General features: G+C 33.4%; 1 protein-coding gene across 12 annotated transcripts in view; it reads right to left on the bottom strand.

Annotated features, from left to right (window-relative positions):
- MRP (Multidrug-Resistance like Protein 1) overlaps positions 1 to 12,459 on the bottom strand; it is a 246,098-nt gene that overhangs the window by 88,234 nt on the left and 145,405 nt on the right. For all 12 annotated transcript variants that reach the window (XM_069839445.1, XM_069839446.1, XM_069839447.1 and 9 more), the window contains exons 14-18: positions 9,204 to 9,288; positions 8,927 to 9,120; positions 5,305 to 5,481; positions 3,659 to 3,826; positions 588 to 774 (exon numbers count right to left, since the gene is read on the bottom strand). In XM_069839445.1, coding sequence (XP_069695546.1) covers positions 588 to 774; positions 3,659 to 3,826; positions 5,305 to 5,481; positions 8,927 to 9,120; positions 9,204 to 9,288 — 811 coding nt within the window. The remainder of the gene's footprint in view (positions 1 to 587; positions 775 to 3,658; positions 3,827 to 5,304; positions 5,482 to 8,926; positions 9,121 to 9,203; positions 9,289 to 12,459) is intronic.

Here is a 12,459-nt window from a genome sequence, read left to right as displayed (position 1 = left end):
ATCTATGAGTTTCATAAGTTTGTTTACTCTTAAAGCAAGGACAATAATGAACATAAAAAGCAGTCAAAGGAAACAACTGGACTGACTAAATTGAACTATATATATTTGCTTAGTCTCTACCAAGAGAAAACACACAGTATGCGTAACGCGAAGCACTAGCTCCACTTGTAGACTGACTGACTAAATCACGCACGCACGCAGCCCTGTCCTGCAGGTATGTACAGTACAATCAAAACAAAATTTCGCTACTATAATTAGCGAATTATTCACTACATTTTAAACCATTTTCCCGAAGAAGGGCATAGAGGTCTATCCGCCTTTCTTCCGGCAAACCCCTCAATTAATTGTCATCCTCCAAAAAGTGAACTTAATGCAAGTGTCCAATTTTGCTGAGGATAGGGACCAATGGCGGGCTTATGTGAGGGCGGCAATAAACCTCCGGGTTTCTTAAAAGCCATAAGTAAATAAGTAATGAATTTGTTAATTTAAATCACACAACCACAGAAGATATGACTTTCAATTAAAGGATTAAAATAATACAAACAATAACATTATAAAAATAACTTGTAACTCTCAAACTTTCTTACCAGCTTCTGATGTACCATCATCAGCACCTACTTCTTGTAAATGTTGAACTAAAAATTCTGCAAAGGCACCTTTCTTCTCTAGAAGCTGCTTGTAAGTGCCAAGTTCTGTAACCTCACCATCTTTCAGAACCACAATAATGTCCACATCTGGCAGATAAGTGATCCCATGGGTCACCAGCACTCTAGTCTATAATACAATAATATAGTAAATTCCAGTAAATGTGTGATATACAAAGAACGCAGAATATCTATTGGAAAGTGAAAGTTTAAACAGCGAATGAGAAAGATTAAAAGACATCAAAAAGTTTGTATTGGGAACCAAGTAGAAGAATGATGTGAAAGTCATTGGAAAGAAGCACTCACACATACACACACAGATATAATCAACACAATAAATGCATTTCAGGAAGCTGTAATTCTGTCAGATTCATGCGCTGTCGTACAAGCAATAGCATGTCATCAACTTCAAGAAGTGCCAAAATCCAGGAAATAGAAAAACTATAGATCATTTGATCAATTTTAAAAGATTATTAGTATGCAATGAAACAGGAGATGTCCTGACAAAAAGAGGTATAACAATAATACAGAAACGAAGCCACGCATTTTCTTTTCATCTATACGATAAATAATGCACAACAAAATTTAATTTAATCCAGAAAAAAATAAACAGGGAACAAAGTTAAAGGCAAATCATGGGAAATAATATTAAGAAATTCAGAAAAATTTCCATAAGCATCCCTAAAATATGCTTCACTTTTTTAGATTGGGGGCAGGCCACAACTGTTTATCAAGCCATCTACACCTTCCCATATTCTCTGCAGCACCAATGAAGAAATGAATATGGAACATACTAAATGCAGAAGAAAGAAAACTGTTGTTGTTGTTTGCTAATGCTGAATTTCTGACAACGAAATCATTAATTCTCTCGCTCTCCAGTATTTTTCACTCAAGGATGCCAAGTTGATATTTACTGCTCCATTCACCATTAAAACTGGAGTGCTAGTTTAGCACAAATGTAACCGTTTTAGATATGAAAACTAGAACTTAATACCATATAAAGGGCAAGAGGACAAGAGCCTAGTCTAAGGCAAGCAACCTAAACTTGTCAATCTGAGGGACAAGAGAGAGAGTAGATTAGAATTCACAAAATGCTTCAAGCAAAAAATTAAGTAAGCTCGTGTATGACTGTGACATGAGGACCACTGTATCATTTCGAGTATTTAGAAATTTTAAATACATGAATTACCACTTGAAAACTGAATCACTTGATAAGTTTTCCATTAAAATTACGCTACATATACATAATGAAAATATTAAAGAATCAGGACGCTACTGGCAGAAGGGTGGAGAGCCCACATAAAGATAATCTGCATCCTTCCTTTTACTTTCACTCCAAACAAATAATTATGTGCAGTTAAAATTTGTTGCAGAACACTTCCAACCAATTTACTCGTTATCTTCATTATTGTTATATATATATATATATATATATATATATATATATATATATATACATACATACATACATACATACATACACACACACTGTAAATTTAACAGAAGAAATACTGAAATCAGAAGTAAACACTGAAATGCTGAAACAATTGTCTTTAGAGACAATTAATATTAGGTACCCTCCACAAAACTGGCTTCATTTATACACCAACGGATCCTTGATCTCCAGAGAACAAGGTGCCGGTGCAGGTGTTACGTGCTGTCTCTTCTCACTTTATAGATCTCTTGGATATGGAACAACAAGTTTTGATGGTGAAATCATTGCAATAAGTGAATGTCTCAGGAATCTTCTATGCCACATCAATAAATTTAGGAATGCAGTTATATTGTCAGACTCCAAAGCAGCTATTCTATCAATCGTCTCTAAACACACACCTTCATCTCAAACAGCAGAAATAACTAAAATGCTCTCTCAATTAATATCACTCAATAAAAGAATTGTATTCCAATGGATACCATCCCATTGTGGAATCCTGGGAAACGAGAATGCGGATGCTTTAGCAAAGAAGGGCAGCACTGCTACTTACAGACCTGTTACTAAATCTACGTATTACTCTGTGAAGAGATTTATTAAATCTACATACTTAGACTTCAACAAACAAAATTTGATAACTCAATCCCAAGGGAAAAAATGGAACTCTCTGCATCAAAATCCACAGTTAATTCCCGATTTACCACGAAAATCGTCTGTAGCTGCATTTAGATTGGCAACAGGCCATGATTGTTTGGCTAAACACCTGCATAGAATTGGAATATATCAGTCCCCTAACTGCCCATTGTGCAACTCAAACCAAGAAATGGATTCGGAATACCTCAAAATCTGTGCTTCAGTGGCTAGTCATGATAATATCTTTGAAAAATATTGGAGTGCAAGAGGTCAAATGACTTTATTGTCAAACGCCTGGCATTAGAAAACAACAACAACAACATACACACTGTAAATAATATTCATTAAAAAAAATCGTCTGCCCAGGCATCCACACATACACAAGAAAAATAATTGTTCACAGTATGAGAGACAAATTTACCGAACATAGAACACGAATTTTAGAAATCATATAAATTATACATGCATTTTTGATAATCACAAACTAAAGAAAAAAAGTGAACTATAATATTCGATATAAATGGTTTTTCAAGATTGCCACATATTCTTTAATGGCTGAAATGACTATTTTAAAAATGATGTCATGGATTCCAAATCAGATGAAAACTTTCCCTTACCAAGTACTCACAACCTATTTTATCACTGTGCATAAAATTAACAGTGTTAATTATTTGTTAAGTCCTCTTTAAATTTTAGCTTCAAGTACTTCAGTTTTGTTTCATATTTATGTTATGTGGAAACGAAAAATGATTTGTATATCAATCAATACCAATATTTCGTATTATAAGTATTTTTCACTAGTAAAAGAATTCTTCCATATTAGGCACTGGGCATGAGAAGGAGGGTTGCTGGCGACCTTTTAAGTTCTGTCCTTGAAATTTTTACCCTCCCTCAGCCAAATTAAAAATGCCAGTGCTGACAATTAACAGAATCAAGCCATACAACTTACCTTTCTATGAAGCATACCAGTATGTCCAATAACATTCTCAAAAATGTGTTTTCCAACATGACTATCTACTGCACTAAGAGGGTCATCCAGAAAATAAACATCTGCATTGTTGTACACTGCTCGAGCTAAAGAAACTCGTTGCTTCTGACCTCCACTGAGATTTATACCCTAAAACAGAAGTAGCAAAACCACATTAAAATTTTTTTTTAAGTTAATGTTTCACCTATATATAATATTTCTTTACAATGAGTTAAACAGAACCATATTTCTTGAATAAAGAGAGCTCTAGGAAAATTAATTGAGGCATTGACATGGGAAAGCACGTAAGTCACAAAAACGAAATTTTACAGGACAAGCAAAAAATGTTTGTGGGTCTGTTACAAAGGACGTTACTTAACACTAACACCATCTTTGATGAGCTGCTGAAACTAAACGGTTTCTGGTAGCGACATATTGGCTTTATCATGCCACTTCTGTAATCTCAGAATGTGTTTACAAATATGCGGGCTAAAACAATTGACATAATTATTTTCCCATCTATTATGGTCTTCATTTTTAAGTTTAAGATTATTGTTAGTAAAATATCTTGAACAGAATTCTTCTCTGAAGGAGTAAAAACTCGTGCTCAAGGAGTTATCCAAACAAATATTTAACAAAGATAAACATAATTATTAGACACAAAGTGGGTAAAAAACTTAAGATAAATTAACTTAACAAAACACAATTTCAATTTTAACAATTTAAATCCTACAAATACATATTAAACATAAAATATATATGTGTACATATCGAATTTATTAAATAACACCATTTGCCCTTCAATAAGGGTGGCCACAAGGATCCAGAAAACAAGTACATACATAATAGAAGTTTACAATAAAACAATGAAAAATAATACATACAATAACTTTCAAAAGAAAATTAAAGAAGAGGTGAAATTATATTACTAGAAATAGAGATGGAATTGCAAAATTTGAATTGAATCCTTTAGAATTTCTCTAAGGATTTTCTCAATGTTGTAAAATGTGAATCTTATTGATTTCAACAGGTTATAGGTGTATTTGGAGATGGTACCACGAATTCCAAAAAAGAATAATTCCCAATGCTCTTTTGAATTTGTTAACACTAAAATTTTCCAAAATTGGATATTTTTCAATTATTTTGTTAAATAACCTTGGACCAAAGTAGGTACTATGATTAAGAGCTGAACTTCGGTTACTGCAGTCATATAAAGTCGGATCTTTTTAGTTCTGTATTTATGATATAATTTGAATTGATTGCGATTTTTAAGTATGAAGTTTAATATATATTATATTATATTATATAAGTAAATATATAAAACAGAACTGTAATTTTAATCAAGTATACAAATAATTTAAGAAAATAAGATAAATTAACATAATAACATCATAACCTTTATAACAAACCTGGAAGTATAAGAAGATAAAAGGAGGAAAATGAATTTAAGAGGCATACAAACCATGCAACAACTCTATACAGTATGTGCTAGGCTATTGGTATGAGTTTGAAGACCCCAAACTATTTGTGTCATTCTAGTTGTTGCTATTTCACTGGATATACAGTAAGTATATGGCATTTCAGTTTGCTTCAGAAATATATCCCTTCCATATTGTTTTAAGCATCACCTTTTCTCCAATCTCTGTCTGGTCACCACCTGGCAGCATTTCCATGTCTGGTTTCAAAGCACACGCTTCAACAACTCTCTGATAGGAAGCATGGTCGAGGGACTTTCCAAATACAATGTTGTCTCTCAGTGTTGCATTCTGAATCCATGCTTGCTGTGGAACATAGGCTATTGAACCCTGCGAACAAAAAGCAGCTTCATTAGAGATACAGCAATGCAATAAAATGTCAAATATAATAAAACTGTGTGGATTACGAAAGCAATACATTATAATGAAATTTTTTTACACTGAAATAAATAAAATTTCGATTTGCGAAATATTCTGTTACTTCTTCCATACTAAAACACTTCATTACAATATTACTATGATGTACTGAAGTACATACGGAATTTCAGTGCAGTAATTCTGCATGTATATGATTATGTCTCGTGACGAGAATATTGTACGAAATGGAAATATAAAAATTGGAAATTTATCTTTTGAAGAGGTGGAGAAGTTCAAATATCTGGGAGCAACAGTATCAAATATAAATGATACTCGGGAGGAAATTAAACACAGAATAAATATGGGAAATGCATGTTATTATTCGGTTGAGAAACTTTTATCATCCAGTTTGCTGTAAAAAAATCTGAAAGTTAGAATTTATAAAACAGTTACTGGTTGTTCTGCATGGTTGTGAAACTTGGACTCTCACTTTGAGAAAGGAACAGAGATTAAGGGTGTTTGAGAATAAGGTGCTTAGGAAAATATTTGGGGCTAAGAGGGATGAAGTTACAGGAGAATGGAGAAAGCTACACAACACAGAACTGCACGCACTGTATTCTTCACCTGACATAATTAGGAACATTAAATCCAGACGTTTGAGATGGGCAGGGCATGTAGCATGTATGGGCGAATCCAGAAATGCATATAGAGTGTTAGTTGGGAGGCCGGAGGGAAAAAGACCTTTAGGGAGGCTGAGGCATAGATGGGAAGATAATAGTAAAATGGATTTGAGGGAGGTGGGATATGATGAGGATAGGGACCAATGGCGGGCTTATGTGAGGGCGGCAATGAACCTCCGGGTTCCTTAAAAGCCAGTAAGTAAGTAAGTAAGTAAGTAAGTAAGTAAGTAATTCTGCACTTTCATATAGTGAAGAATCGGTAGAACGGAGAAAAATTCTCTCCAGCACCAGGACTCGAACCTGGGTTTCCAGCTTTACGTGCTGGTGCTTTATCCACTAAGCCACAACAGATTCAATCTCTAATGCCAGATTGAATCCTTCTTATTTTTAAGTTCTACCTACTGTGTTCCCCTTTGTCCTGGTTCGAGTTCCAGTGTCGGAGAGAATTTTTTTCATAGTAATATGATAAAACATAAAAGACAAAGTATATGATTATGTCTCGTGACCAGAATATTGTACGAAATGGAAATACAAAAATTGGAGATTTATCCTTCGAAGAGGTGGAAAAATGCAAATATCTTGGAGCAACAGTAACAAATATAAATGACACTCGGGAGGAAATTAAACGCAGAATAAATATGGGAAATGCGTGTTATTATTCGGTTGAGAAGCTCTTATCATCCAGTCTGCTGTCCAAAAATCTGAAAGTTAGAATTTATAAAACAGTTATATTACCGGTTCTTCTGTATGGTTGTGAAACTTGGACTCTCACTCTGAGAGAGGAACATAGGTTCAGGGTGTTTGAGAATAAGGTGCTTAGGAAAATATTTGGGGCTAAGCGGGATGAAGTTACAGGAGAATGGAGAAAGTTACACAACACAGAACTGCACGCATTGTATTCTTCACCTGACATAATTAGGAACATTAAATCCAGACGTTTGAGATGGGCAGGGCATGTAGCATGTATGGGCGAATCCAGAAATGCATATAGAGTGTTAGTTGGGAGACTGGAGGGAAAAAGACCTTTAGGGAGGCCGAGACGTAGATGGGAGTAGGATATTAAAATGGATTTGAGGGAGGTGGGGTATGATGATAGAGACTGGATTAATCTTGCACAGGATAGGGACCGCTGGTAGGCTTATGTGAGGGCGGCAATGAACCTTCGGGTTCCTTAAAAGCCATTTGTAAGTAAGTAAGTAAATATGATAAAACATAAGTAATCACTTTGTGATTCAAGACAGCACCATGTTCTGTCAGACCCCGACCACTTAGTCACTCGTAATGAGTGCACCTCTGTACTTGTGGTTGGACATTGTGTCTACTGTCACACATACTGTGGCATGGTACATGAGGGTAGGCCAACAAAGAGGAACAGAGTAGGTAGAACTTAAAAATGAGAGGGATTCAATTTGGCATCGGAACTTGAATCCAGTGAGGCTTAGTGGATAAAGTGCCAGCACATAAAGCTGGAAACCTGGGTTCGAGTCCCGGTGCCGGAGAGAATTTTTCTCCATTCTACTGATTCTTCACTTCATTACAAATTCTCAAAATGAAAAGTACACAAGTTCGTAGAATTTGTACTAAAATTTCTTAGAACAATTTTTGCTGTGTAACTACAAAAAAGAATAGTATAATAAAAATGTTGGAATATAAATCATCCTTATGGAATATACAGAAAGAGACTTTTTACGAATATTTCGCTAGTAAAAAAAAACCATAGAATGAGTAGTGTACAGTCATATTTTACAGTATAAAGAAGGAAACGGAATGGGATGAACATATAAACAGGATGGCTATAAGATAGTTAAAATCACAAGGGACAATCTACCAATAGGTGGAAGGAATAAGGCCATCCCAGAAGAAGATGACATGACAACCTGAACTGAATGGCACAGAACTAAAGAACAGGGTTTATGTCCACAATGGAAGAAGAAGAAGAAGAAGAAGAAGAAGAAGAAGAATGGCGCAGAAATATAGAAGACGACAGCAAAAATAATTTCAAATTTCGACAAGTTCAAGTGGAATTTGTAACTGATAATAATGATGTTGAAGCAATTTTTCTGAGGTTATTTCCATTTTTTTACTATCATTCCACTAATTTACCATGTCATATACAGTAATCTCCCTGTACCATATGGCATATGTTCCAAAAACCTACTGCAGATATTCAAAAGTGCAGGTAATAAGTAAGTCTTTTTTTTTATTATTCAATAACATACATATCTGTGACAAATTACAGGCAGTAAGACATTAGGAGAAGCAAATAACAATACTGTAGTAATAATAAATACATTATTACACTTGTGCTCGTCATCTAGATTTTCTATAAAACTCTTCAGATTAAGATATAAGGCACAAAATTACGCAAAAAAATATGATAAAATCAATCAGCTTTGTTATACATATTACTTTGTACAATTTAATGGATTAAGTTTAGATTTCGTCAATTTTTAAATATCTGATGATGCCGTACAGGCGAAAACATTCATATCTATTTAAGATGTAATAGCAAATAATAAAATTTGCAAATATAAATCATATTGATTGAGCATTTAAAATGTATTTATCATAATGGACAATGCACTACTAGCCTAATTTTAAAATTATGAATGTTTCAATTAATTTTCGTATTATGGTCTTAAAATCTTAAATACAGTAAGTTGATCAGAAAAGCTTTCAATGTAGTGATTTAAAGACATATTTCATAGAAATACATAATGCATCCACATATAACTAACCTTTGTATTAACTCTGCCAGTGATTTTGTCCATCTCTCCCAGAAATGCAGACACAAGCGAACTTTTTCCTGAACCAACAGTTCCAACAACAGCTACAAGAGATCCCTGCTTAAAATTGAGATTTATATTACGTAGGGTTGGTGGCTCGTCAGGACCCCATGCAAATGTACCATTCTCAATAACCAGAGGATGCTCTGAAATAACACATTTAAGCAATCTTAGATTTATGACGAAAGTGTTTAGAAACACCTCAAACTTTAGTACGAACAAAACTTACTTTCGGACTGATCATGCTGCACATTACTGGGATCCAATTCTTCAGAATTCATGAACTTATTCATTCGCTTGATTGATACACTTGCCTAGAAAAATCACATCACATGTACTGTTATACGGGAAATACAAAGAAACAATAAAACAATGTTCATATTAACTTGTATATACATTACTGCAGGAAAAACTTACAAAATCATAAAGAAATATGTAAGTGAGAGGTCTACACGTAAATCTTTAATGAACTGATACTTTATCTTGATAAAAATATGTATAGGCCTAACTTACAGAAGTTCAAAAAATAAGATATCTTACATTTTATTCTGGAAAGATACACTTATAAATGTTGTTAAGTACCGGTATGTAAAACAAGAACAGCTTATTTGTACTTTTGATGCATTTTTAAATCCACTATTCAGATCCAAATTCTATTAACATTACTGTATATTTAAAAATTAACAGCTTTTATTACATTTGTTTCAAATTTATAAATATACTAATATAGTTCTCAATGAGAAAACAAGCTTGAACAAAATAATAAGTTAGTTCCTCACAAATATTCAATTTTTTTAAATCTTAAGACATATTAACGTATCAGAACATATGTGAAAAATGATACATTGACTTTCGATTTATTTACCTTGTAACACCAAAAAACTAAATTCAGCATATTGTCCACTAAGAAGCAAGTGCACACACAATGGTAATACTGTACTTCGTATTACCTTAGTTCACTTAAAATATGCATGGTATGCGTATATACAGATTAGCAAAGCACATCATAAGAAGTAAATTGTTGAATTCTAAATTAAATTACTGAATATACATTCTCGGTTGTTTGGATTTATACAGAGCATCTGGTTTACAACATTAGCACTTAGTGATTAGCCAAGCACATTATAATAAATAAATTGTTGAATTCTAAATTAAATTACTGAATATACATTCTCGGTTGTTAGGATTTATACAGATCATCTGGTTTACAACTTAGTGGCATTTCACTGGCTGCAGCCATGTTATGACAGTTTCCCTTATGCACTTCATGCTGTGTATGCTAGCTAAGATAAAGACCTAAGATGACAGTAAGATAACAAAGGATAAACACAAGACTCACCCAGCCCTTATGGACTGAAGTTAAGTTTTCTACTATGAACAAGAATTTTTGTTGTGATGGAAGTTCCTGGGTTTATTACACAACAGTGATTTTTTATTCATGTTTCTCTGCCCAACAAGTGCAAAGAACTTCCCAGACGCCCAAGTTCTTAAATGTTCTAAATGAATAAAGTTATTAAATAATTCAGAAACACTGAAAGTGTACAAAAGAAAAGCATAAAAGGTGGCAGGCAACATGTTTTGACCTAGGAAACACTAAACAATGTAACAATTTGTGTAGGGGGTTATTGGGTTATTTTACAACACTGTATCAACATCTAGGTTATTTAGCGTCTGAATGAAATGAAGGTGATAATGCCAGTGAAATGAGTCCAGGGTCCAGCACCGAAAGTTAGCCAGCATTTGCTCGTATTGGGTTGAGGGAAAACCCCGGAAAAAACCTCAACCAGGTAACTTTCCCCGACCGGGATTCAAACCCGGGCCACCTGGTTTCGCGGCCAGACGCACTGACTGTTACTTCACAGGTATGGACTAACAATTTGTGAAAATCATTTTAAAATAAATAAATGCATTCAATTTTTATTTTCATTGTAAAAACAATTAGTACTAATCACCAGTGACTGTCCAAGAGATTATCTTGTAACTATCTTGCAGAGAGCATGATGGAAGTTTGTAGTACAGCTGTAGACATTAAATTTCCACTTGTTGATAAGGTTCTAAACATGATGCACTGTACCTAGAGTTACTGTATATACAGGCAAACTCGACCTACTTTTACAGTTATATACATTTTTAAGTTTCTGCCTCAAAATCAGACATTGCTCTGAAAGTTTCCAGTATATTAGCAAATATTTCCTTATCTTATTAGTTATATATATTTTTTTAAATACTTTTAAATTAAAGGAGTATGCTAATGTGTCTTTACACCTAAAAATTTAATAATAATAATAATAATAATAATAATAATAATAATAATAATAATAATAATAATAATAATAATCAAATAATATATGGAGTAAAGGACCCAAAGTGACATCTAACAAAATTTTAATAAAACTCAGCACATTAAAATTTTCTGATATTTGAGACGTTCAACAATTTATAAGGTATATGTACATCCAGGCTTCAAATTTATTCTAATTAAAAAAAAAAAAAAAAAAAAAAAAATGTACTCACTTTAACGGTATATTGCATAAATATTTTCACTGTTTGTAATACAGTGCATTTGTAGCTCGGCCGGAGTGTTATAACATAACCTAAATAATATAAACAAGTTTTAGAAAAGTTTTAATTAGGGATGATGAAATAAACAAGAAAACTTTTAATTAAGGATGATGAAATAAAAAAAATATGAATAATTTTAAAAGGAACAATTATTGAAAGTATAATTTTCAAATTTGAATGTTTTAGTGGTCCGACCGAGCTACAAACACACTGTAGTTTACAAATTAAGTAGCCTCACAAAATAAAGTGACTTGTACCATACTTGTGACTCATAATAAGTTAATCTGCATCTGGTGAATTTATTCAAATTTTCATGCAGGCTAATTCAACTGCACATATCAAAATTGGGATTCATTATTTCAATTTTTTTATAACTCAAACTACATAGTCAGAGACTATAACCAGTTTCAGAAATAACAAAAATAATTAGCTGTAAGTATATTACTTACAATGCGATTGAAATATATGGAACAAATAGTACGTGACAACCAGTCATAGAGAGACTTACATAGCATAAGCGAATAGTCACATTATTGTGGGGTGTTCAGTGGCAGTAAAATGCAATCAAGTGAGCTTGTGTACCAAGCAAATGCCACATTCACAATTAACGAGAGAGAAGATCAGTGAATCTGCATCAAATTTTATTCCAACTTCAACATTCGCCAACAGAAACAATCCATGCTTCAAGTGATCCAAAATTCTAAAGATCTATAACAAGCAGAAGACTGAAAATTCTGAACACAAGCAAGCTGTGATTAAAAACAGAATCAGTGACTGACAGTGCGAAAATAAGAAGATCTAGATATTCACTGACTACTGTTTCAGGGTATTTGACAGAGGATCCTGGAATGAAACATGTTGTTGTTTTCTAATGCCAGGCGTTTGACAATAAAGTCATTTGACCTCTTGCACGCCAATATTTT

This window comes from Periplaneta americana, chromosome 11 (assembly GCF_040183065.1).
Source record: "Periplaneta americana isolate PAMFEO1 chromosome 11, P.americana_PAMFEO1_priV1, whole genome shotgun sequence".
NCBI classification, from domain to species: domain Eukaryota; kingdom Metazoa; phylum Arthropoda; class Insecta; order Blattodea; family Blattidae; genus Periplaneta; species Periplaneta americana.
The sequence above is the reverse complement of the archived record's forward strand: the minus strand, read 5'-3'. Positions and strand labels throughout refer to the sequence as shown.